The sequence below is a fragment of the Boleophthalmus pectinirostris genome, unplaced genomic scaffold (genome assembly GCF_026225935.1).
Source record: "Boleophthalmus pectinirostris isolate CB_2022bp ecotype Guang Dong unplaced genomic scaffold, ASM2622593v1 HiC_scaffold_9, whole genome shotgun sequence".
NCBI lineage: Eukaryota > Metazoa > Chordata > Actinopteri > Gobiiformes > Gobiidae > Boleophthalmus > Boleophthalmus pectinirostris.
Window position 1 is genome coordinate 2,917,558 of NW_026571541.1, and position 27,327 is coordinate 2,944,884.

Genomic DNA, 27,327 nt, shown 5'->3' on the forward strand with positions numbered 1-27,327 from the left:
GCTGTGGTGGAGTAGTGTCTGTGGTGGAGTAGAGGCTGTAGTGGAGTAGTGTCTGTGGTGGAGTAGAGGCTGTGGTGGAGTAGTGTCTGTGGCGGAGTAGAGGCTGTGGCGGAGTAGTGTCTGTGGCGGAGTAGAGGCTGTGGCGGAGTAGTGTCTGTGGTGGAGTAGAGGCTGTGGTGGAGTAGAGGCTGTGGTGGAGTAGAGGCTGTGGTGGAGTAGAGGCTGTGGTGGAGTAGAGGCTGTGGTGGAGTAGTGTCTGTGGTGGAGTAGTGTCTGTGGTGGAGTAGTGTCTGTGGTGGAGTAGAGGCTGTGGTGGAGTAGTGTCTGTGGTGGAGTAGAGGGTAGAGCAAAGGCTGTGGTGGCGTAGAGGGTGGAGTAGAGGGTGGAGTAGAGGGTGGAGTAGTGTCTGTGGTGAGCGCGGCGCAGAGGGGGTCTATGTTTAGAGGTGCACTCTGCTGATTGAATTGCATTGACTCAGCTGTGTGTGTCACTGCTACAGCGACTGACCGTTCACCCTGGTCCCACGGCTGCAGCAGACTGGATCACTGTACACAAGTCACAATCCACAACTGAAAGAGGATAGGACAAAACAAAGCATCAGCAGAGTAGCACAGGCAATGTACATAGTTATGCAGTAATATCAAAGCAACATTTCACAGTATCACTGTGGACAAACTGTGGAGTTGAGAGCTCCTGGGCACTATTGCAGTAGTTGAAATATGTAACAATGAGTGCAGTGAGGCACTCATAGAAAGGAACATGGGGCTTAGTAGCAGCTTTGGAAACAGAGACGAGATCTTAATGAAGAATGAAGAATCTTTAATGAATGAATTGAATTTGTTGCCTAGGCGACGAATGGTGCTCACAGAGTCAGACTGTACTTGGTTTTTCCTACTCAGCAAAAAGACACACAAAGTGAGATGCACCCAACGAAAATGGTAAAGTACATCTTAGGGCAATCCTGCAAAATGAAAGGCCTACTTTATGCACAGGCAAAGTTGGCTTCTGGTCCCTATCTGTTTAGACACATCTGGTCCCTGGTTAATGTAATCATTCTTAAGGGTCATCAGGGTGTTATCAGACACATTATTAGAAGTAGTTAATATAAACTCAGAGGCTCCCCACTCCTGACTACTGTGGCCTGCTCTGGGTGTTACCTTTGTGCTCCATCATACATTCACTGTTTATTGTTCTAATCCCATTTCACATAAAACAACCTTCTGCTGGATCCAGAGATCCTCTTGTTCAGTGTTGTTCTATTGTGTTTACGGGCTTTGGGGGCTTGTATGTCTGTTACTGGGAGGTCATGCTGGGAAGGCAGTCCTGGGGAAGGGTCCTGGGAGGGTCCCGGGGGAGGTAGACCTTATAAGGGTACAGGCCACACTCATGGATGGCTCAACAGCTGAGCCATCCATCATGCGCTCATGTAGCCTCCACAGTGCGACTCTACAGTGCCTTCTAGTGACAAAATAGAGAAGTTAGAGGAGTCGGACAGTTGTTGAATTGATCCCTGTGGAGAGCAGCAGAAAGCCCAAAAACTACCAGAAGATAACTTTTTCAGTCCAGGCACCCTCACCTCAAAGGGTGATCTCAAAGGGTCTCTTTGAGGACCTTTTGAGATCCCTTTGATTTGACTTATTAGCATTAGTTTAGATTTTAAATGTAGTTAATTGGTCCACTATCAGTCTAAGGCTTTTATTTTGAAGGCCGTGAGCGGATGTCATGGCGGAAGTGACGGCCTGCAGCAGGTGGTTGTTTACCTCGGAGTCGGACGTAAACGCGGATCGTGGAGTACCTGATCGTGGCCCACGATTGTCCGAGCAGCTCTCACAGGACAGGGCCGCTCCGCGTGGATGTGTGTGGCACATGTACGCGCTCAAGGCCACACGGAGCTACGCCGGGACAGTCAGGTCAGGTGAGTTGGGAGTACTGTTGGGAGTTGGGACAGTCTGTGACCTGATCCTGGGCGTGCGTCTGTCGTAACCACAGCAGCACAAAGCCATAATCCTGACGCACTGTCACCTGAAGCTCTCCACTCTCCTGCGCGCACTATGCGCTCCTGTACGCATGAGAGCGCAGGAGCGCACACTCCTGCGCTCTCATGCGTGGTACATAATCCTAAGAATGTATTATTATTACATTGTTTTGTTTTGTTTTTTTATTGTTATTGCGAAATTAATAATAGATGTGTGCTCTCTGTGTTCTCTCTCTCTGTTCTCTCTGTGCTCTCTCTCTCTGTGTTCTCTCTCTGTGTGCTCTCTCTCTGTGCTCTCTCTCTGTGTGTTCTCTCTCTCTGTGCTCTCTCTCTGTGTGTTCTCTCTCTGTGCTCTCTCTGTGTGCTCTCTCTCTCTGTGCTCTCTCTCTGTGTGCTCTCTCTGTGCTCTCTCTCTGTGCTCTCTCTGTGTGCTCTCTCTCTGTGCTCTCTCTCTGTGTGCTCTCTCTCTGTGCTCTCTCCCTGTGTGTTCTCTCTGTGTGCTCTCTCTCTGTGTGCTCTCTCTCTGTGCTCTCTCTCTCTGTGCTCTCTCTGTGTGCTCTCTCTCTGTGCTCTCTCTCTCTGTGCTCTCTTTGTGTGTTCTCTCTCTGTGCTCTCTCTCTGTGTGCTCTCTCTCTGTGCTCTCTTTCTGTGTGTTTTCTCTCTGTGCTCTCTCTCTGTGTGTTCTCTCTCTGTGCTCTCTCTGTGTGCTCTCTCTCTCTGTTCTCTCTCTGTGCTCTCTCTGTGTGCTCTCTCTCTCTGTGCTCTCTCTGTGCTCTCTCTCTGTGCTCTCTCTCTCTGTGCTCTCTTTGTGTGTTCTCTCTCTGTGCTCTCTCTCTGTGTGTTCTCTCTCTGTGCTCTCTCTCTGTGTGCTCTCTCTCTCTGTGTGTTCTCTCTCTGTGCGCTCTCTCTGTGCTCTCTCTGTGCTCTCTCTGTGTGCTCTCTCTCTGTGCTCTCTCTCTGTGTGCTCTCTCTGTGTGCTCTCTCTCTGTGTGTTCTCTCTCTGTGCGCTCTCTCTGTGCTCTCTCTGTGTGCTCTCTCTCTCTGCTCTCTCTCTGTGTGCTCTCTCTGTGTGCTCTCTCCGTGCTCTCTCTCTCTGTGCTCTCTCTGTGTGCTCTCTCTGTGTGCTCTCTCTCTGTGCTCTCTCTCTCTGCTCTCTCTCTGCTCTCTCTGTGCTCTCTCTGTGTGCTCTCTCTCTGCTCTCTCTCTGCTCTCTCTGTGCTCTCTCTGTGTGCTCTCTCTGTGTGTTCTCTCTCTGTGCTCTCTCTCTCTGCTCTCTCTGTGCTCTCTCTGTGTGCTCTCTCTGTGCTCTCTCTCTCTGCTCTCTCTGTGCTCTCTCTGTGTGCTCTCTCTGTGCTCTCTCTCTCTGCTCTCTCTGTGCTCTCTCTGTGTGCTCTCTCTGTGCTCTCTCTGTGTGCTCTCTCTGTGTTCTCTCTCTCTGCTCTCTCTGTGCTCTCTCTGTGCTCTCTCTGTGCTCTCTCTCTCTGCTCTCTCTGTGCTCTCTCTGTGTGCTCTCTCTGTGCTCTCTCTCTGCTCTCTCTGTGCTCTCTCTGTGTGCTCTCTCTGTGCTCTCTCTCTCTGCTCTCTCTGTGCTCTCTCTGTGTGCTCTCTCTGTGCTCTCTCTGTGTGCTCTCTCTGTGTTCTCTCTCTCTGCTCTCTCTGTGTGCTCTCTCTGTGCTCTCTCTCTCTGCTCTCTCTGTGCTCTCTCTGTGTGCTCTCTCTGTGTTCTCTCTCTGTGCTCTCTCTGTGCTCTCTCTCTCTTTGCTCTCTCTCTCTCTGTGCTCTCTGTCCTTACATACTCTGCGCTCGACTCCTCCATTTGGCTCTTCCTCTCATCTGCCTCGGAGCACTTGAGATTGCCCACAATGCACTGCAACTTCATTTTTACAAACTTTATTTAAGCAGTAAAGTGTATTTTAATAAAATTAAAGAAGTAAATAGTTTTTGCTGTTTTAGCTACATTACTTCAGATAACGCTTTTATTAGATCAAATTATTTCATATCAGGATCCATGCAGCATATTGGGCAGAATCTTTTTAAAACAGGCTATGCATTTCTTCAGGCTGTGCATTTATTTATTTAATGATCAGCCTAAAACACTTATAACAGATGATTCACTCAGCCTTTATTATTCATGCTTTAATGCACATGGACGCATAAAAACACTTTATATTTGTAGAGGCATTGATGTTTATTAAAACTTATTGCGTCTGATCAGGTCATGTGACAGGTCAGTTGCCTCCCAGGAGCTGTGAGCGTTGGCTTAGCATTAGGAGTGTTGCAAAGTGGTCTTTGGAGGAAGGATCCTGGGAATTGAGAAACACTCTGTGATAGTGTTGTCCAGTTCCACCTGCCTATGTTGTAGGGAGCATTATCCCTCTGATGAGTAGGACCAAGAGCTGCAGTGTGTGCCCTCAGTACAGCACAGAAATGGAATTGCTCTAACAGCAGGTTGAATTTTATAATAACAAAAATCAGACACACAAGGAGAAGGAACTCCTCCACTGAACGATCTAGTGTGACTAATAATGTCTACAATGTTATAACATTGTCCCCTCATCAAAAACATGTGTGAAGAGAGATTTCAGAGGTTCCCCATGCTCCCACATGACAATTCTCAATAAATATAGAAAAACATGACACAAAACTGTACCCAGCAACTAGACAAACCTGATGCGATGTACAGGCGGAGTGACTTAACACAGAGAGCAAAGGCAGGGGAGACTCGGAAAGTCTAAAAAGAAAGTGAAACTTATTAAACATGTTAATACATTGGTTTTGGCGAAAATGGCACTTTCAAATAATAAAATGTAACATGGTGATTAAAACCTCATAGACCCCATCTTTAACTCAAGATGTGTTATGAGTAACATAAAAAGAGAATGTATTTGTCTCATGCAATGGCAGCACTGTATGTTCCGTAGACAGTGTTGGGAAGTAACTGAATACATGTACTGAGAATACATAGTCTGAATACTCATTTTGTGTAACTGTATCCCAGTACAGTTACATTTGACAGTATTCAAAATACAGTTAATTTGTGTCGGCTTCAAACTGCACACGGTCGGTGAGAAAAAACAACGCTCCTATAGTAAGTGCATGTGTTTTTCCATCTCCAATTTGTGATAGGAAATGCATAACAGTGAAACCAATAGAAAGCTGTTTTTTAATGCTATGTTGCATTTAAATGCACCTGAATGTAATGGAAGTAATAATAATATTAATAAGTTTAATAAGTATTCAGAATACATTACATTCAGATTGGACCATGTATCGGAACGCTTCACAAAAGACATTTGAATGCAGGTATTTTGAACTGATCCTAAATACAGACGTGGATAAAATTGTCGGTACCCCTCTGGAAAGAAAAGAAAAATCACTGAAATAAATTGACACTATTAAATGTGAACTTGAAGGGCGAGGAACATCAGCGTCAGATCACACCATCCATCACTGTTTCAACCAAAGTGCAGTTCATGTGAGGACACCACTGTTGAGAAAATCATAAAAAAGTGAGACTGGAATTTGTCACAATGCATATTAACAAGTCACAAAGCTTCTGGGAGAATGTCCTTTAGACAGATGAGGCAAAACTGAAGCTCTTTGGCAAGACACATCAGCTCTATGTTCACAGATGCAAAAATGAAACAGACCAAGAAAAGACCACTGTCCCTACTGTGAAACATGGAGGAGACTTGGTTTTGTTCTGGGGCTGTTTTGCTGCATCTGGCACAGGGTGTCTTGAATCTGTGCAGGGTACAACGAAATCTGAAAACTATCAAGGTATTTTGGACCAAAATGTGTTGCCTAGTGTCAGAAAGCTTGATCTCAGTTGTAGATCATGGTTCTTCAAACAGGATAATGGCCCAAAACACACAACTAAAAACACACAAGAATGATTAAGAACAAACACTGGACTGTTCTGGAGTGTTCTTCTGTGAGCCCAGATCTCAATTCTCTTGAACATCTGTGAAAGGAGCTGAAACATGCTGTCTGGAGAAGGAAGCCTTCAAACCTGAGACAACTAGAGCAGTTTGCTCACATGTAGTGGGTCAAAATACCTGTTGACCAGAGCAGAAGTCTCATTGACAGTTACAGAAATCATTTGTTTGCAGAGTTTGCATCAAAAGGTTGTGCAACAAAATATTAAGTTAAGGGAACCATAATTTTTGTCCAGGCCAGTTTCATTATTTTTTATTATTGCTTTTATCAGTTTCAAGTTATTTCAGTGATGATTGTCGATTTTTCTTTCATTGTCAGAGGGAACCAACAGTTTTGTCCACGACTGTACATTTTCATCTATTCTTCCCATCACTGCTTGTAGGTCAGCAGGAGCCATGTTGTCTGCAGACGACATCTTGAGCAGCACACAGCAGGTTATGGCAGGGCTGGAGGCACTCCGAGGGGAAAACCACAGCCTGCTCCTGAACCTCCAGCAGACTCTGGAGAGCCAGTTGTGCCAGGACAGCAGTGTGGAGCAGGAGAAGAGCCACATGGTACAACAGTCTCTGGAGAGGATCGAGCTGGGGCTGAGCGAGGCACAGGTAGGACACACGTCTACTGCCTGCCTACCTGGTGCTGTCACAATATTAAAACTTCAAACTTTCAGTTTCACTTTTCAGTTTCAACACTCAGATAAAGAATGTGATTTTCAACATAAAATGTTAGTAATTTATCATGTGGCTTTATATCTGTGTAATCCAGGTAGGGAGGTTCCATAGTGGTCCATGGGTGTCTACTAATTTATGTGGTTTTAAAATCATTTTAAAGCTATTCAGGGAAGATTCATTTCTGTCCTGTCAATGTGACTTTTTAGGAACAAAACCGGCTCAAATGAGAATCTAGTTTCAATACCAGTTTTAGTATTGATCAGTATCTGATATTTTGACAACCCTATGCAAACCTCCTGTGCTTTCTTCATTTCTGTGTTGTTGAGGCTTCCAGCATAATTCTGTATCATTAAATAAATCATATTCCATTTTTGCATTGTAAAGCCATGTACACATACAAAAGCGCCAAGTCGTGCCAGAGCCAAAGCCAAAGATGGATGAACTAGGTCTAAGCGTGAGATTGGTGTTAGATCGTGGATGGTCCCGGTCTGTGGTCTTGTTTACCCTTATTTAACATGAAGCAGTTGGAGGCGGTTGGTTTACTGAGGCTGGAAACTTTTACTGAGGAAAAGCCTCACTGTTTCTGGCTCAGCAGTGCCGCGGAACACTCTGCCCAGTTTTTGATTGGCTAGAGCCCTGTCCTCCGCTCACTCTGCACTCAACCAAAGACAGTCCTGCCCATTTGCAGGATAATCTCCATGTTTTGTAGATCAAACATTCTTCTATATGTGTGGAAATCCTGGAGCAGAATCCAAAGTTTATGGACCTGATGGAATTAAATGAAAAGTGAAAATTCTCGGCGCACATGATGCAGAGAACACACTGGATGAAATGGCCCTATTGTGGATATAAACTGATGTTTTCTTCTTTAGAGATATGGTAAGTCACGCATCTTTTGTTCCTTTAGCCTTTGTTTTTGCCTGAAAACATTTTTTGTTAGAATGGAGTTCTTATAAACACGATTTTTGAATATAGGAGTAAAACTGTTTGACTTAAAAATTTGAGCCCTCGCAAGGTGAAAAATTACTGCTTTTTTTTTCTTTCTTTTTTTATTAATTTCAATTCTCATTTAATTTTTGTAGCTGCAGGAATTTTGAAATTTGAGGCCCATAAATGTTATAGGGAAACCTATATTAGATTGGCTATATGCTTGGGGAAAGATGCGAAAAGACTAAAGAGGTCACAAAGATGGTTAGCCTGTTAAACGTCTATCATTGCACATGTTACAGCTCAGAGTTTCATTGACAACCAGGGACTTTTTACTTGGCATTTTAAAAATTTGACACATAGCATCTAAGTTAGCGCAGAATCATCTGTTTAAAGTTAGGCTGCGTGATTGATGCGTGATCCAATAAGGCCTGTAGGAATTACACCGTATATATACTTGGAGCATGTTGGATGCTCCTTTGGGCTGTAGCAGTTTAACCGCGTGTCAATGTGCCTCTACATAGAGTTAATATGGGAATTGTGCTTTATACTTGTGTAATTTGCATGTGCCGCATCCCGTGTATGTACTTTAATGGTGAGAAAAGGTTAACCAGATTTGTCTTTACCAAGGACACCATGCAAGTCTTGAATCAAGTACACCATATTAAACTGTGCGAGGGTACATGCTAGCAGTGCAAAAAAAAGTACTGAAAATACTCAAGAAATAGTACAGTTACATGGCTAGTCATTTACTTGAGTGAAAGTATCAAGTGTATAATGTGTTCACATGCCGGCAGTAAGTCTGTGTATGTTCCCAGTGCATGTTGGACTGCACCAGGGCTGTCCTCTGTCACCGCTTCTGTTCATTGTTATTATGGACACTATTTCTAGGCGCAGTCATGGGTCGGAGGGGGTCAGGTGTGGATTTCATCTCTGCTGTTTGCAGATGTTGTTGTCCTGATGGATTCATGGAACCAGGACCTGCAAAATGCACTGGGGCCAGGTCTGAGGTAATGGCCGAAAGAAGAAGATCGTGGATACAAGTGGTTGAAATGAGTTTCTTCTGCAAAGTGACTGGATGCTCCCTTAGAGATAGGGTGAGGAGCTCAGTCACACAGGAGGTGCGCTGAGCAGAGCCACTGCTCCTCCACATGGAGAGAAGCAGCTGAGGGGAGGGCATCTGTGTTGGATGCCTCCTCGATATCTGCCTGGGGAGGTGTTTGCTCCACCGGTAGGTAGACCCAGGACACGCTGGAGAGACTATGTATGGGTTTGCCTGGGAATGCCTTGGGATCCCCCTGGAAGAGCTGGAGCTGTAGTGTGCATGGAGAGGGAAGTCTGGGCCTCCCTGCTCAGACTACTGACCCCGCGACCCGGCCCCGGATAAGCAGAAGAAAATGGATGGATAAAACTATAAAGTATACATGAAACATACTACTCAGACTATTAGTTCCTTTTTAACACAATTTTAGAAGCACTTTAAATCACGCTTTTGTACAAAACTTGATCAGTCAAGCAGTGTGAAACTGAATTTAGTTGTCTTACACTGCATGAAATATTAAACCACATATTCTCTGAACTCTGGCCCATCAGAGTACTGTTATGTGAATATGGAAAGAGCCAGAGACAGCCGTCACACAACCATGGATTGGGACAATACAACTGTACGGCTTATGCAGGACATTTACATTACATACATTACACAATTACCCCAAATATCTACTCAATTGCAGTAAACTGAGTATTTGTTATTAGTTACTTTCAACCCATAGACGCTAGGCTGAGCTGAGACAACATTCTGACTGCCCATAAATTTGTACTGAGGCACACAGCACAAAATCAGAAGAACCTTCCTTTAAAATACAGTTTAGACTGTAAAGCTCCTATTACACAAAATGAATTCTTGTGAGCTTTAAGCCATGTTATAATGTTGTTATAACGTTCTCAAAATACCTTGAGTTGTGTGTTTGATTCACACATGTGTGGGTAACCCTTTATTATTAGTCTGTCTACATCTCCAAAGCTCAAAATGCTTTGTTCCACCTTGTGATGTCATGAAGTGGTAGTTTTCAAGTTAACCAAGTTAACAGATCCTTTTACCTTTAGTTCAGTAAAGATTAGCAATTCTAAAAACACAGTGGAGCACTTGATGTATTACCACATCACAAGGTGGGATAGTGTGGAAAGTGTTTTGTGTTTGAGAGATGAACTCAGGCTAAATGTGCAGGGTTTGTGTGTTAAACATGTGTGAATGAAATGAAACACAACTCCAGGTCTGTTTTTGATAAGGAAACAACATTAGACCATAGATGAAAAAATTTTGTAATATGCCTCCTTTATGCTTTACATTGGGGAGGCATTATCCCTTAGAACCTTAAGCCTTAGCATGAATAATTCTAATAAATGATTGAGAATCACCGGCCAATTTAAAAAAAATTGATGGACAGGCCCTGATATGGGGACATTACAAGGTGATGGTGATGTGTGTAACAGGCTGTGTGTGTGTGTGTCTTCAGATGGTGATGTGTTTAACAGGCTGTGTGTGTGTCTTCAGACGATGTGTGTAACAGGCTGTGTGTGTGTCTTCAGATGGTGATGTGTGTAATAGGCTGTGTGTATGTCATCAGATGATGTGTGTAATAGGCTGTGTGTATGTCTTCAGATGATGTGTGTAACAGGCTGTGTGTCTTCAGATGGTGATGGCTTTGTCGGCTCACTTGAATTCTGTGGAGGCTGAGAAACAGAAGCTGAGAGCTCAGGTGAGGCAACAGCACAAGTCAGGTGTGAGTTTTAAGCACTTGGGTTTGGAAGTGATGCAAACACACATATTGCTTATCAGGAGACCACCATGGGTACATTTGTGGTCTATCCTTTAATACCCACTGCTGTTCAAATTTGTGTCTAAGTTAAGGGAATTGAATTTTACTGGGCTGATCAAAATGGTAAAGCCCAGTCAGTTATAAACTCCAGCCATTTGTTCTTTCAAAGCTCAGCACAGTAAAAAGGCATAATAGGCACATGAAATGGGCTATGTACACTGATATTGGAACTATAGTAACAGCCTTTGCCAGTTTATGTGTCCGTCCCTCCTCCCCACACACATGCACATTTTGTTGAAGCCTAAAAGAAAACAAACTTGACTGTCTTGACTTGATTGTCATGACCTTATCTTGACTTGGCAAGATGAGGTCTAAATAGGCCGGGAGCCAGGTCCACCCCTCAGGATGTTTTTTCCTACCTTTTTTTCACTATTATTTCCTGTTATATTATATCTTGGGCCATAACGAGTTGATAGGGACCAACCCCAACTTGGCCCCGTTTGGTCTCAGGGCCCAAAAAACACACTTTTTAAGAAAAGCTATTTGCGAAATTATGTAATTGTAAATATTAAGGTACTGAAACCGCATACATGGTCAAATAACCCTAAAATTTGGCATGGTGTATCCTGACACATGGGGGAAACTAGCAGAAAAATATTTTGGGGCTTGCTGCCTTTTTACTGTCAAATATCACCCTCAACATATCCTAAAAGACCAAAAAAATGTCTGTCCGCCTGACAAATTGTCATCAAAATTGATCATTTTCAAGCATTTTATTGCATTTATCACTGCCTCAAATGTACATGAAAAACTTCCCATGTTCATAAGCTTCAATTTAAGCCCAAGATGACCTTTGTATCTAGAGGGAAACTGCTATGACCAAAGTTCGTCACTGTACCTCAAATCGGCAGGAGGCAGAACTTTCAGGCTTTACCATTACTTATGGGAATAAGCAGGATTTTTTTTATAGAAACAATATTTGAAAAGAGTTGACTTATGTACTGCTGTACTATATGAAGTGAATTACATTAAAAGTGAATAATATTCATTACATTAATAGTGAATAATATTAAAACTCATGGTCAGAGTGCAAGATAAAACTATGGTAACCAGGTTACACATACAAACACACACAACCCACACACAACCAACCAACATCCTGACCCTTCATGCAACATCCCATCAGAAGTTATTTTCCAAAGACAATTGTGAGAGACGCTGATCATTTTTTCTGGTTATAAGAAGAGATTGAGTCTATTGGGAGATTGGTGTCCTTTTATAGGCGTCCATGACTTCTAGACTGAACATGAACTATTGTCAGATTGTGAGATAACAACCAACCAAAGTAGATGTGGGAGACAAAGTATGGTGTGTGTACGTGTGCGTGTGTGTGTGTGTGCGTGTGTGTGCGTGCACATGTCTGTGCGTGTGTCTGTGTGTGCGTGTGTGTGCGTGCACATGTCTGTGCCTGATTTCATCAATAAGATCAGTTAAGTTTCTGTTTGAGGCTAAACTTCAATGAAATTGGAAACATTGGGTCTCAGTTCTTGTATATTTACACATTGTATACTGCACATTATTTCATTGTTGTAATGAATACACTGATTTTCAGATGGGTGTAATGCAACAATATACTATTGAAAGCAGACAACATGCCAAAGAAACAACAAAATGATGAACTGGACAGCTGGTCAGAGTTCTTCAAAGCAGAAACCTCCACCTCAGCATCTCTGCAAAACTACAGCCTGCATAGTTACAAGGGACAGTAAATGATAGGTTCATACTTTTGTCTTCTAAGACTGATCCAATGAGTGCATTTACTGTTTTTCCAAAATGCTAACCGTGCTTTAAGCAATTGGTTGGTTCAGTTCTCGGCCCCCTCCTCTTCATACTCTACATCAGGTGTCTCCAACCTGTAGCTTAGGAGCTACCAGTAGTTCTCCACCCCATTTCAAATAGCTCACCAAGGTATTGTTGAATTATATGTATTGTGCTGAATAAGTACAATTTGATTAATTACCATTGTAAATCTACAATATTAATGGCCAGTTTTGTGCACTAATAAATGAATAATGGTTTATATGTCATCTATCTAACTGTCCCTAATCTAAGGCTGTGGCTCTTATATTTACTACATTTCTTGCAACTGTTAAAATAAGTAGCTCTTTGGCATTTTTGTTTTGTAAAGGCTCACCAGAGAAAAAAGGTTGGAGACCCTTTCTGTTCATCCTCCCCCCTGGGTCATAATAATCCTTCCCCACAGCCTCCAGTTCCATTGCTTTGCAGATGACATGGACTCTGCCTGTTCACCAAATCCATAACCCCAGCCACACATTCCACCCTCACAAACTGCATCTCCAAAATAAAGTCAAACTTCCTCCAACTCAGCTGCTACAAAACAGAAATAATCATTGGCCCCAAAAACACTCGCCAAAACCCACAATAACTTCACCCTCTCCATTGACGACTCCTCAGTCTCCTCCTCCTCACACCTCTGTAACCTTGGTATCTTTGACCAGACCCCATCTTTTGAACACCACATCAAACACATCACCAAAACTGCCTTCTGTCACCTCCAGGACATTGCTCGCCTCCACCCATCCCTTTCCCCTCAGTCTGCTGAAACCTTCATCCACGCCTTTGTCACCTCCCGCCTTGACTGCTGCAATCGCTGCTCTACGGTTCACCTTCCAAACTCCTCAACAGACTCCAGTACATCCAGAACTCTGCTGCCCGCCTCCGCACCTGCACCTCTCCTCCCATGAACACATCACCCCTGTCCTCAGAGATCTTCACTGGCTCCCCATCCTTCAGAGCATCCAATTCAAACTCCTCACCACTGTGTACAAGTCCCTCCATAATCTGGCCTCCACCTGCTTCTCTGAGCTCCTCCACCACCACACCCCAACCCATGTCCTCTGATCAGCTGACGCCAACCTCCTGTGTCCCCCCAGCAGGACGAAACATAAGACCTGGGGGGACAGGGTCTTCTCCACTGCTGCCCCCACCCTCTGGAACTCCCTCCCCAAACACATCAGAGACTCATCCACACTCCCCATGTTTAAAAAAAAAAAGCCCTAAAAACCATCTCTTTAAAACCCGTCCATCCATCCATCCATTTTCTTCCGCTTATCCGGGGTTGGGTCGCGGGGGCAGCAGCCTAAGCAGGGACTCCCAGACTTCCCCCACCCCAGACATGTCCTCCAGCTCCTCCGGGGGGACCCCGAGGCGTTCCCAGGCCAACCCAGAGACACAGTCCGTCCAGCGTGTCCTGGGTCTTCCCCGGGGCCTCCTCCCGGTGGGACATGCCCAGAACACCTCCCGAGGGAGGCGTCCAGGAGGCATCCGGAACAGATGCCCGAGCCACCTCAGCTGGCTCCTCTTGATGTGGAGGAGCAGCGGCTCTACTCCGAGCTCCTCCTGTGTGACTGAGCTCCTCACCCTATCTCTAAGGGAGCGCCCAGTCACCCTGCGAAGGAAACTCATTTCGAGCGCTTGTATCCGCGATCTCGTCCTTTCGGTCACTACCCAGAGCTCATGACCATAGGTGAGAGTAGGAACGAAGACTGACCGGTAAATCGAGAGCTTCGCCTTTCGGCTCAGCTCCTCTTCACCACAACGGTCCGATACAGCGACCGCATCACTGCCGAAGCTGCACCGATCCGCCTGTCAATCTCACGCTCCATCCTCCCCTCACTCGTGAACAAGACCTCTTTAAAACCACCTTTAATAATAATAATAATAATAATAATAATAATAATAATAATATGTGTCAAGCAGAGAATGTCTCCATGAGACAGAAACGTGAGTCTGACACTTCAGCTGCAGAGTCTGAAACAGCTACAAAGAAGGCACTGATCAGTAAAGCTTTTAGTTGGGTGCATGACCAGTTATGGAAAAGGGTCAGGTTGTTAAACTTGCTCATCTCACAGCTTTGTGTAATGAAACCTTAACAGAATTCAGAGAAGCGGCTGTTGCTGACATCACTAGTCATAACCTCAGACAAAAAATGGTCAGACTGTGCTTGTGTTACCATGTACTGTTTGTGACAACATTCATGAAACTTGCCTCCTTGGCAAAAAGATCAACTCCTCTGATTGTGCACAGCAGGTCTTCATCACTGAGTTCCAGAGCTTTTTCTCTACATTTTTGTATACACTTGATTGGAAGCTATATCTCTTGCCGGACACTTACTTCACTGCACTACTACTGCAAAATATGCAATAACTCCTGAACAAAACTAAAGAATCCACAAGCTCACGTTTCTGTCTCATTGAGAAATTGTCTTGACACTTGCTTAAAGCATTGTTAGCATTTTGGAAAAAACATGTGTTGGCAGCTTTTATGGTAGTCATAATCCAAAGACATCAGTAACTGATTCAACAACATCTTGCTAACCAGCACAATCAAATGTTTGTGTGTGAAGTTTCTTTTTTATATCATGGATCGCAGTAAATGCACTCAGTGGATCAGTCTTAGAAGACAAAAGTATGAACCTATCATTTACTGTCTCCTTGTAACTATGCAGGCTGTAGTTTTGCAGAGATGCTGAGGTGGAGGTTTCTGCTTTGAAGAACTCTGACCAGCTGTCCAGTTCATCATTTTGTTGTTTCTTTGGCATGTTGTCTGCTTTCAATAGTATATTGTTGCATTACACCCATCTGAAACTCAGTGTATTCATTACAACAATGAAATAATGTGCAGTATTCAATGTGTAAATATACAAGAACTGAGACCCAATGTTTCCAATTTCATTGAAGTTTAGCCTCAAACAGAAACTTAACTGATCTTATTGATGAAATCAGGCACAGACATGTGCATGCACACACAGGCAGACATGTGCATGCACACACACGCACAGACATGTGCACGCACACACACGCACACACACGCACACGTACACACACCATACTTTGTCTCCCACATCTACTTTGGTTGGTTGTTATCTCACAATCTGATAATAGTTCATGTTCAGTCTAGAAGTCATGGACGCCTATAAAAGGACACCAATCTCCCAATAGACTCAGTTTCTTTATAACCAGAAAAAATGATCAGCGTCTCTCACAATTGTCTTTGGAAAATAACTTCTGATGGGATGTTGTGTTCTGTGTGGGTTGTGTGTGTTTGTATGTGTAACCTGGTTACCATAGTTTTATCTTGCACTCTGACCTTGAGTTTTAATATTATTCACTATTAATGTAATGAATATTATTCACTTTTAATGTAATTCACTTCATATAGTACAGCAGTACATAAGTCAACTCTTTTCAAATATTGTTTCTATAAAAAAAATCCTGCTTATTCCCATAAGTAATGGTAAAGCCTGAAAGTTCTGCCTCCTGCCGATTTCAGGTACAGTGAAGATCTTTGGTCATAGCAGCTGTTTCCCTCTAGATACAAAGGTCATCTTGGGCTTAAATTGAAGCTTATGAACATGGGAAGTTTTTTATGTACATTTGAGGCAGTGATATATGCAATAAAATGCTTGAAAATGATCACTTTTGATGACAATTTGTCAGGCGGACAGACATTTTTTGGTCTTTTAGGATATGTTTAGGGTGATATTTGACAGTAGAAAGGCAACAAGCCCCAAAATATTTTTCTGCTAGTTTCCCCCATGTGTCAGGATACACCATGCCAAATTTTAGGGTTATTTGACCATATATGCGGTTTCAGTACCTTAATATTTACAGTTACATAATTTCGCAAATAGCTTTTCTTAAAAAGTGTGTTTTTTGGGCCCTGAGACCAAACGGGGCCGAGTTGGGGTTGGTCCCTATCAACTCGTTATGGCCCAAGATATAATATAACAGGAAATAATAGTGAAAAAAAGGTAGGAAAAAACATCCTGAGGGGTGGACCTGGCTCCCGGCCTAAAACAGCAGATTTAAGGCTCTACACCTGACCGTCTAAGGTGTTACAGTGGGTGTTTGGCAGGTGCGGCGGCTGTGCCAGGAGAACCAGTGGCTGCGGGACGAGGTGGCAGGTGCACAGCAGAAGCTCCAGGAGCGAGAGCAGGAGGTGGTCAGTCTAGAGGAGCACAACCGCCACCTGCTCTTCATGTCTTCCATCCGCAAGTACGACCAGGACCAAGAGGAAGCGCTGGTGAGAAAGCACAGTCTATTTGCCCTGCACAGCCCATGTGTCATGTGCATGTCATGTTCTAGGAGGATAAAGGCATGTGCTGCACAGGAGGGAGCCTGGAGGACCTGTTTCCTGAGGACCAGGAGCCTCATGGTGAGCCATTTTGCTCTCGTTTGTCTGATGTCTACAACATTGAACACTTACCTGAGGTCACGATTTGGTTTGTTTGGGTTTTGTGTAGAATGAGCCCAGCCTCTGCCTGTTGTGAGTTGTAGAGTCAGTACAGTCTGAGGCCCTCTCTAAACTCTGCTCTTCTGTCTGCGAATGCTGTGGCTCCGTTGGCAGCCATCCACAGGGGCCCCAGCAGTGCAGAGGTGGCAGCTCAGCAGGGGGGCTATGAGATCCCAGCCCGCCTGCGCACACTGCATAACCTGGTGATCCAGTACGCCTCTCAGGGACGCTACGAGGTGGCCGTGCCTCTCTGCAAGCAGGTGTAGCACACAGCTATATGTCCCACTGCTCCACACACACGCGCACACACATGCACACACGCGCGCGTACACACACACACGTGCGCACGCGCGCACGCACACACACACGTGCGCACGCGCGCACGCACACACACACGTGCGCGCGCGCACGCACACACACACACACACACACCTTCTACTGTGCCACACACACACAAATCCTACTGCTCCACACACACACACACACAAATACTACTGCTCCACACACACGCACACACACACACACACATACACACACACACACTCACATTCATAAAAGACTCTAAACAAACATGTTAAGTGAGCACCCCCATTGAACTTAACACCCCCACTGAGCCCTTAGCTCCTCCAACCAAAAATGTCTGGCACTGCCTTTGTTTCCCACACGTCTCACGCTTGAGTGACTCTGGTGTCTTCTGAGCAGGCGCTGGAGGACCTGGAGAAGTCTTCTGGACACAACCACCCGGACGTGGCCACCATGTTGAACATCCTGGCTTTGGTGTACAGGTGTGTGCTCTCTGCAGTCTGGTCCTCCTGTTTACACTGGGTTTCATCGATATTAGGGCTCTAAAGTTAGCATGTAAACTCATGTGACTAAGAGACATTAGATGAGTGGGCCACTGTAATACACCTGAAGCTCTTTGGGTGTCTGATGTAAATGAGACCTGTGACCTTTCTCTCCAGGGACCAGAACAAATACAAGGAAGCAGCCAACCTTCTGAACGACGCACTGGCGATCCGAGAGAAGACCCTGGGACCGGACCACCCTGCGGTAGGTCCTGTGCTGGTGGTGTATGGAGGACCACCAGAACCAAGCTAGAAAAGAGAGATTTAATTAAAGGAGTCTTTAAGACAGGTTATTCATTAAATGAATTGGTAAAGGCTTTTATTAAAGCAGCTTTTAAAACATGATCTGTGAAATTATTTTATTAAAACAATATGAACAGAACCTTTAATAAATGTAATGAAATGAAATACTTTCAGTAATAGTTCTGAACTGATTTGACTATAGGTTCATTCCATGCCAAATGGCCCACACAAAATTCTATGTTCCTGGTGCCTCTGGTGGTGTGTACTTGCATCCTGAGGCTCTGGAGCTGTTTTATTGTCACATATAACATTTCCCCACACTCCGCTTTGATGCCTGGTAATAAGGCAAAGATTGCAGACTTTACCCACACTGGCAGTGCTTTTAAATTCCACAGTGGTCACAGGTTGGTTCAGATGCCATCAGCATGTGCACTTGTACCGTCCCACTCCAGCCTCCAGCAGCGAAGTACAGCCCCACCTAGACACACTCACTTGATCTTAGCACTAAAGACTGGGGGCGAGATCGGGCCCTGCATGTTAAAAATGGAAAAAAATACATTTGGTGCTATCTTTAGCATCTTATACCAAAACATGACAGCACCCACCAACATAAAATGGACTGTTTTAGAAAGATTAGATGTTTTTTTAACATATCTGTAAGCGCCATTTCATAAGGTTTACATATTTGCATATAATTAACAATTCATAATAATTCATTTGTATTTTTGTTTAAAAGGCACTGTAGTATGTTTCGGTACATGATTTATGTTTGATTTAAAAGAAATGGTAAAACAACCGTGCTGCTCCAGTCATCTCTTCTCTTTTTCTTTTCTCAACGACATCAAGTTGTAAACGCGTAAGACAGGCTCATTAATCATCCTTCTTGTGAAGAGGTTAAATTAGTAGCAAGGAGAAAACGAGTCAAAGATTAGCCTCTACAATATACAAAATTTGTGATGGTGTTCTGCCTTATTTTTGCAAAATGGATTTTTGAAAATGTGGTGTCTGCATACATGCAGAGCATTCATGGACTATGAAGGCACTTTCAAAACTAAGAAAACAATATTTGACACACAGCTTAAACTCAACAAAATGTTTTTATTTGATTCCTCAACTATTGTAAATTATCTAAACTCATTGAGGAAACCAACTGATGTGCTGGTGTGACTCTCCTGAATTGTATATAAGCATCCTGTTGTAGTGCTAGGAACATCTATTTTAGAAGTGATGTGCTGTAAAGGTGCCCGGCAACAGTCTATGGAAGCCCTGTGCTGCAAGTGTAAATGGTCACATTTTTCTATAGTGCTTTTCCACCTCCAAGGCACTCAAAGTGCTTTACAAGAAGGACCCACTCACCCATTCACACACCAGTGTACGCAGACACTGTGGGCAAGGTGGGTTAAGTGTCTTGCCCAAGGACACAACAACAGCATTCATCTGTGGGAGCTGGAATCACATCAGCCAACCTGTGAGTCAATGGATCTGACCACTCAACCTGTGATGTTGCTGTGATGACTCAACCTGCCACCCTATATAGGATAGGATAGGATGTAAACAAAATTATAATAATAAAATAATATATATATTTTTGGGCATATTATCTTGTTATTTCAAGATATTATCTCATTATTTTGAGATATTCCATGAATGTAAAAAAAAAAAAAATCCTTAAAATTTATTTTTGTTTGTTTTTTTGAGATATTATCTTGAAATAACAAGATCATATCTTTAAAAAAAAAATAAATAAGAAAAATATTAATATTATTAATATAAGTATTAATACAATAGTTAGTTAGTAGTTGGGTTTTTTTTTTCTGTTTTTTTTTATTTACACTTGCAGCACAGGGCTTCCGTAGACTGTTGCTGGGCACCTTTACAACACATCATTTCTAAAATAGATGTTCCTGGCACTACAACAGGACGTCTATATACAATTCAGGAGTGTCACACCAAAACATCTGTTGGTTTCCTCAAAGAGATTAGATAATTTACATTAGTTAAGTAATCAAATCAAGCATTTTGTTGAGTTTAAGCTGTGTGTCAAATATTCAGAGTGTTTTTCTTAGCTTCTGAAAGTGCCTTCATAGGCCATGAATGCTCTGCATGTATGCGGACACCACATTTTCTTCACAGACGGTCAGTTTTCATCACAGAGGGTCAATTTTAAAATACAAAGTCCACAGTGGCATGTGTGGGAAGGTGTATGTTCAATATGAAAGTTCTGTCTTTGAAATTGCACTTTCCACAGTCCTTCAAAGATGCCCTGATATTTGAAGAGTAAATTTTTCTAACAAATTCAGGCCCCCAGAAATCTGTGATAAACCAAAAAGCACAGTCCAGATTCTACAAGTACATTTGGCAAATTTTAACCCATGAAAATTTGAAGGACTTACCTTAAATAGTTTTTTAGATACAGCAATCTGAAAGTGGCTCCTCGGAAAACTCTGCTCAAAACGGGTCAGGGGGGAGTTGACAAAATATTTTTTAATGACAAAACTATAAGGGGTTGGGAGCTAAAATTTTGAACTTTTGCTATTGGAAAGTTTGTGAACCTCCTAGAATTTTTTCAGTCAAATCTGAGATGGTTGTGCGGGGACATTCGGAGATTTGGCGTGGAATGGCCCTAGTCAGGAGGACCAGTAGAGCCACATTTTGGATGAATCTACAAACTCACTGCAACATCTGTGTACAGGTTGCAGCCACACTCAACAACCTGGCCGTGCTGTATGGAAAACGTGGCAAATACAGAGAAGCTGAGCCTCTGTGTAAGAGAGCTCTGGAGATCCGTGAGAAGGTGAGCGGTTCTGTGCAAGTCATTGGTCTGAGTCCTCCTCAGGACCATGGGGGAAACTGGCTTTGGTTCTGGTTCTCAGGTGCTGGGGGCAGATCATCCAGATGTGGCCAAGCAGCTCAACAACCTGGCCCTGCTATGTCAGAACCAGGGCAAGTACGCTGAGGTGGAACAGTACTACCAGCGCGCCCTCCACATCTACCAGAGCCACAGGGACCCCAATGACAGCAATGTGGCCAAGACCAAGAACAACCTGGTCAGTATTGTGGTCAATCAGGTGGTCAGTGGTCAGTGTGGTGTAGTGTGTAGGGCTGCAGCGATTATTCAACTAATCATGACTAGTCCACTATAAAAAATGAGTGACATATTTTAATAATAATAATGTGTGTGTATTGTATGTGGTGATGTAGTGTTTGTGTTCTGCAGGCCTCGTGTTACCTCAAACAGGGCAAATACCGGCAGGCTGAGGCACTCTACAAAGAGATCCTGAGCCACGCCCACGCCAAGGAGGGCTCCACTGTGGAAGGTCTGTTCCTTCATAGTACATAAGAATATATCATAATCATATATTGTCTCACAGTGAGGATTGATTTTCATTTAAAAGCCCTGGGCTTAAGATAGGTTTGTGCAATCAATATAAAAAGAGCTAAAGTACATCTAGTCCGCACTCACCCATCCTCCTGGAGGAGGTAATAAATTTTAAATTTCAGAGACTATCTGTGTCCCCACATATGAACTGAATATGTCAAATATGTATGTGTAAATCAAATATAGCTTTTATTGATAACTATTGTGATGGTGATTTATTTTTACTTACTTAATCATTGGGCATGATGTCCCATTTATTTATTCTATAATTTGGTGTTTTGGTTCATCATTATCCAATCAGAAAGCTGAATGAGCCTCACATGAGTCTCAGTTTTGTGGTTACCAGTTTCAACCCAGAAAAAAGTTGGTTTAAACTTAAGAGGCTGCAGTTAGTTCTGCAATGTCCTCTGCAGAGATTGTCCCCACATGTCCCTGTGTCTTCACTGGGGTGTTATATCTCACATCAGAGCATGCATGTGGAGAATGGAAATGTAATGTAATTACTGGTTTAGTGATTCAGATTAGTCTTCTACTGTTTAAAGGAACAAGATGTAGCTCTTACAGTTTAATGGTACTAATGTCAAAACTGAGCATTCCCAGTTCCTTAACATCCAAGTGTGTCTCATTCTCAGTATATGAACAGGCTATGCCTCATGTGAAAGCTCAGAACCTCCCGAATTCCATCTAGAATGAGCATAGGTTCAAAGAAATGTGTTCAGAAAAAGTTCTAGCGGCAAATTTGGAAAAGTCAGTAAACGTGCTGTTTCCCATAATTTGAGGGTGCTGATTCCAAATATTTTGTTTACCAAGCTGAATTTTGAGTTTTAAGAATGCTAATTCACATAATAGCATAGACGCCAGACTAATCAAATTAAAGTTATTTTAACTGAATGCATTTCATAAAAGTCCACAAAACAAATACCAGTATACTGTAAATATATCAGGTAAATCAGGGTCAAGTCACCACATGACCCCTAATTAGCATACTGAAATAAAAACAAGGCTATACTGCAGCTTTTTAAAGCTAGTGTCCTTCATTTCCTTCATTTGATGAGCAGAAAAGAAACAAATTCCTATTTCAGATTTCTACTAGATTTGGAATTTAGGTGACTGCTTTCCTGGAAGTCATTTATCTCTGTTTGCTATCGACAGCTTTCATTCTTTATTGAGAATATAGGCCACTGTTATGTTTTATATCACAACATTTCAGTAAATGTTACTGAGGGGGTGAGGTAGGTTTAAGTGTCTTGCCCAAGGACACGACAGCATTCACCTGTGGGAGGTGAAATCGCACCACCAACCTGTGGGTCAATGGATCTGATCTCTCTACCAATGATGTTTATGTCGAGAGCGGGTTTCGAACCACCAACCTTCAGATCAGCTCTGACCAACTGAGCTACTGCCACAAAGATACAAGAGCCACTCTTTTTTTCAGACATCAGGGACCTGAGGCTCTGTCCCCTAAAGTGCTGCTGCTCATGGCCTATTAGAAGAAACATTACCAAGCTCTAGTCCGGAGACAATCGAACAGAACAAATCCAGTTCTGCCACCTGTAGAGGAAATGGAATGGAATATAATCAATGAAAACCTGGAACCCAAACTGATGCAATCCCAAAAACCTGCAACTTGATGGTTACCTGCAGATGCAAGTACGACTGTAAGACAAGCAAATGCAGTTGTCACAGTGCAGGTCTGTTCTGTATAAGTGGCTGCAAATGTAGAAGTACGTCCAGATCAGCCATGCCAGAATGCTGCCAATGCAGACTAAAAATACAGCCATAATTAAAGTAATGTAGAACTTCTTTCTCTAAACTCCTTATCTCACATATTAAACACAACATAAAAGAGCACACATTAAAGACAACATAAAATCCTGATGTGTGACTTTTTGTGATTTTTGCAGTGACTCCAAGGAAAATGGTTAATGGTTAGTGTCTCCTAGAGTTGGAGAAGAACTAAAAATGAACTAAAAATGCTGTAAATAAAAATTCTGTAAATAAATTAGATTTGTATTTGTTGGATTCATATCCATTCTTAGTTTGATTTCCAGTTTAAGACTAATATTTTTTTTCATATGTGATTTGCTTTGTCACCTTTATCCCATTTAGAAATAAAAAAAAGTTGTTGGGTGGTGGAAGGAATTCTTTGAGGATCTCCTCAATCCCACCATCACGTCTTCCGAGGAGGAAGTAAAGGCTGAGGGGGGGCTCGTCCATCACCCTGGCTGAAGTCACTGAGGTTTTTTGCCAATCTCCGGAGGTGGATGATCCGTCCTGAGTATTTTAAGTCTCTGGATGTTGTGGGTCTGTCAGGGACAGTACCTCTGCACTGGCAGACCGAGGTGGGGGTCCCTCTGTTTAAGAAGGGGGACCGGAGGGTCGGTTCCAACTCCAGGGGAATCACACTCCTCATCCTCCCTGATAAGGTCTATGCCGGGGACTGAAGAGGAGAATCCGGCCAACAGTTGAACCTTGGATCTAGGAGGAGCAGTGTGGTTTTCATCCTGGCCGTGGAACACTGGTCCTCTACACGTGTCTGATGTTGTCCTGATGGCTTCATCAGACCAGGACCTGCAGCACTGGGGCAGTTTGCAGCCGAGTGTGAAGCGACTAGGATGAAGATCAGCTCTTCCAAATCTGAGGCCGCAGCTCTCGACCGGAAAAAGGTGGCTTAAGCTCCCCAGGTGGAAAGTCCCTGCCTCAAGTGGAGGAGTTCAAATATCTTGGGGTCTTGTTCACGAGTGAGGGGAGGATGGAGCGTGAGATTGACAGGTGGATTGGTCGACAGTGATGCGGTCGCTGTATCGGACCGTTGTGGTGAAGAGGGAGCTGAGCCGAAAGGCAAAGCTCTCAGTTTACTGTCAGTCTATGTTCCTCCCCTCACCTATGGTCATGAGCTCTGGGTAATGACCAAAAGGACAAGATCGTGGATACAAGTGATCGGAATGAGTTTCCTCTGCAGGGTGGCGCTCCCTTAGAGATAGGGTGAGGAGCTCAGTCACACGGGAGGAGCTCGGAGTAGAGCCGCTGCTCCTCCACGTGGAGAGGAGCAGCTGAGGGGAGGGCATTTGTTCCGGATGCCTCCTGGATGCCTCCTTTGGGAGGTGTTCCAGGCCCGTCCCAATGGGGTGCTGGCCTGGGAACGCCTCAGGGTCGCCCTGGAGAAGCTGGAGGAAGTTTCTGGGGTGAAGGAAGTCTGGGGAGTCCTTACTTAGACTGCTGCCCCCGCGGAAGAACATGGATGGTTGGATGGATGGATAATATACTCATAAATTATATATATCATTAATATGCAAATGAGAAGGCTTAGAACTCAAAATCCAGCTTGGTAAACAAAATATTCTGAATCAACACCCTCAAATTATGAAAAAAAAAAATGGTTTACCGACTTTTCCTAAAATTTGCCGTCAGGATTTCTTTTCTGTGAAAATATTCTAATCCCTGAGCTGCAGTCAGGAATGGCTGCAGGTGCTGGGATTTAGGTCGTGAATGACCCTTCAGATCAGATAGAGTCCTGTAAACTAACTGTTGTGACTATTCAAATGATAAACCTTTAGAGGTAATGCGCTATGATGTATCCTCAGGTGAGGCCCCCCCCTGCTGGTCCGGTGGTCCCGAAGGAATGAGGCGCAGCGGCTCCTTCACCAAACTGCGTGAGTCCCTGAGACGCAGCAGTGAAAAACTGGTGCGCAAGCTAAAGGGTGGGGCCAATAAAGAGCCACACCCCCACAGTGCTGGGTAAGCAGGCACCTGAGCTACGTACACATTGTGTGAAAGGATTCGTCAGAGTAGATTAAAGGTCCTGTATTAGCCATGTTGCCATGCTGTTACCTCATCAAAACATACCTGGAGACTGACTGTTGTTAATTCTAATGCTAAAGCCTAGAGTGACTCAAACACTGACTTTGGAGACCCTGCAGAGGCTAAAACTCTAATATTGACAAAGAGAAAACGTGAGCAGTGGAAGCAGCAATAACTTACAGTTTGAGCTGTAAATATTATAAAAGCCTCCTTAAATAGTCTTAAAGAGGGGGTATTTTTTTCCTGTGGTACTGTATGACAGAACAGGACAGAAATGACGAGCTTGAGTGGTATCAGAACAAGGGCACATAGACTCGTATACACCCATGGACCATTATGGGACCTACCTGGACCACAGTGGGATTGCACAAATACAGTATAAAGCCACAGGGTCTAAACAAAAACACTACCATTTAATGTTGAAAATCACTTTCTATTGTCTAAAGAAAGATTATCATTGTTATATATTGGAATTCCATTGTATTAGAATCAGTAATGAGTCTCGAGTCTGTTTCTTAGCATCCTAATCGAGTTTGAAATAATAGATTGAATCTTGAACAATGGGGTGTCTCTCCACAGGATGAAGAGGGCCAGGTCCCTGAATGTGCTAAGTGTGGAGACGGGGGACCAGAAGCAGGTAATGCACATGCCATTACTGTTATGGCCTTAAGGTGGGGCTGTGCAAGCAAGAGAATTTTAATGAAGTTGGAGCTTTCAATGGACAATGATCTGCATGGGTCTTTTTAATGGAGAGGTCTACAGCCAGTCCCCCAGAAACTATTAAACTGCCTCTAGTCTTAATTCTAAAGGGTCCACATTACACTATGTGATGAGGAAAGAACATTATAACATTGACCAAACAGACCTGGAGTTGTGTATTATTTTTCACACATGTTTAACACACAAAGCCTGCATATTTAGGCTCAATTCTCCTTTCAGACAGTTTGTTCCACCTTGTGATGTCATGTAATAATACAAGTGTTCCATTGTGTTTTACACCCAATGCCCCATTATCCAAATTATTATGATTCATTAGAATCATCTGGACTATCATCTGTACTACACAAAATATAGGTCATAGTTAACTTGAAAACTACTACTAATAAATAAATTTTAAAAAAAAAAAATATATATATATATATATATATATATATATATATATATATATATATATATAAAATAAAACTATATAAATAACTGCATTTCCTCTTTTGATCTAAGAGTTTGCTGCAGCAAGACTTGCTTTATTGATCCCAAGGGAAATTCATCTCTCTCCCTCTGTTGTCCTTTTGTTCAAAGCGCTGGAGCACAGCAGACGGGATGGGCTCCAATACACATGGGACCAGGCGCGGCTCCTACAGTGGGACCAACTAACCCTGGATCCTAGGTCCAGTCCTACAGTGGGACCAACTAACCCTGGGTCCCAGGCCCCTGTACCTGGACTGAACTGTGAGTGTGGTACAGGCTTTACCATGTTGTTTAACCTTCATTTGGGTCTGAAGAAGTTTGGCCTCTATGCACAGTAGCAGAGGAGAGCTGTGTCAGTGATTCCACATATGACCACACCTTCTTGACCACAGCGCACCTGGTTTACAGAATTTGTTTACCTGTATTTACTTCCACATCGCCTTTTCCCTGTGTATTCTGGCTGGCTCCTTTACCTTTTATGGTCACAAAGGGATCACAGCCCCCCCATGATCTCGTGTAGACACAGAGCTGATGAACATTCCCTGGACATCAGATGTGAAATCTGATTTTATCAGATTATTTAGGGATTATTTTAGGGATCTTGTTTGCACTTGCACTGGACTGTTACAGTTTTTAATTGTATTTATTCATACTAGAAGGAGGCGGGTAAACCTCTGTTACATTTGTGTGAATAACTTCTAAAAAAATGTACTTGAGTACTGTTACAAAACTTGTGGTTCCTATTTCCACTGTAAGTCTACAAGTGACAAAAGCTTTATGTTAACAATATTTTCATATTGTATTAGTTTGTCTCATTTTTGTGTCTGTCCTTTGAAAATACCTGATTGTGTGCATTATTTGATGTTACATTACAATTTACTTGAGTAACATTATTTTTAAGTAATACAAATACTACTTAATGTAGTACTTAATGTAGTATTTGTATTCTTACACCATATTTTACACCTACCTGAGTAATATTTGAGTTGTTACTTTGAAATCACATTTCATGTTTTTCCTGCTCCTTCAGATATGATTTCATGTATCCATGTATCATTCTGTCCAGATTTTGTGCATTTAATTATCCAAATATTTCTTTATTCTTACGTGTTAAGTGTTTTTGGGTCCCACCTCTGATAGCTCTGTTTCACTACTTTTGGGGCATCTAGAGGTTTGGTCTCTTTGTAAAGGGAACCGTGTCATACCTGCTGGACCAGGATATATAGTA

At 43.2% G+C, this 27,327-nt stretch overlaps 1 protein-coding gene across 4 annotated transcripts; it reads left to right on the forward strand.

The window, feature by feature from the left end:
- Positions 1–1,740: 1,740 nt before the first annotated feature.
- Positions 1,741–27,205, forward strand: klc3 (kinesin light chain 3). Of its 4 annotated transcripts, none has more exons than XR_008631486.1 (14): positions 1,741–1,915; positions 6,297–6,516; positions 10,203–10,268; positions 16,266–16,433; positions 16,496–16,565; positions 16,758–16,903; positions 17,346–17,428; positions 17,606–17,693; positions 20,424–20,525; positions 20,605–20,778; positions 20,949–21,048; positions 24,695–24,763; positions 25,491–25,548; positions 26,211–26,272. XR_008631486.1 is itself a non-coding variant. In XM_020938612.2 (14 exons), exons 1-14 carry the CDS (start codon positions 1,854–1,856, stop codon positions 26,283–26,285), a joined length of 1,566 nt encoding a protein of 521 aa, XP_020794271.1. In that variant the 5' UTR covers positions 1,741–1,853; the 3' UTR covers positions 26,286–27,205. The 4 variants fall into 4 exon arrangements, 3 of the variants coding, with proteins under 3 accessions (XP_020794271.1, XP_020794272.1, XP_055004001.1); XM_020938612.2 differs by having other exon boundaries at positions 24,695–24,848; positions 26,211–27,205; XM_055148026.1 differs by lacking the exon at positions 1,741–1,915 and adding an exon at positions 8,456–8,927 and having other exon boundaries at positions 6,449–6,516; positions 24,695–24,848; positions 26,211–27,205.
- Positions 27,206–27,327: the final 122 nt, after the last annotated feature.

Bases quoted from the DNA above. Each gene is read 5' to 3' on its own strand.
- klc3 (XM_020938612.2), top strand. From the start codon at position 1,854: ATGTGTGTGGCACATGTACGCGCTCAAGGCCACACGGAGCTACGCCGG. The intron at 6,517-10,202 runs GTAGGACACACG...GTGTGTCTTCAG, and splicing joins TGGGGCTGAGCGAGGCACAG to ATGGTGATGGCTTTGTCGGC. The intron at 16,904-17,345 runs GTGTAGCACACA...TCTTCTGAGCAG, and splicing joins CCGTGCCTCTCTGCAAGCAG to GCGCTGGAGGACCTGGAGAA.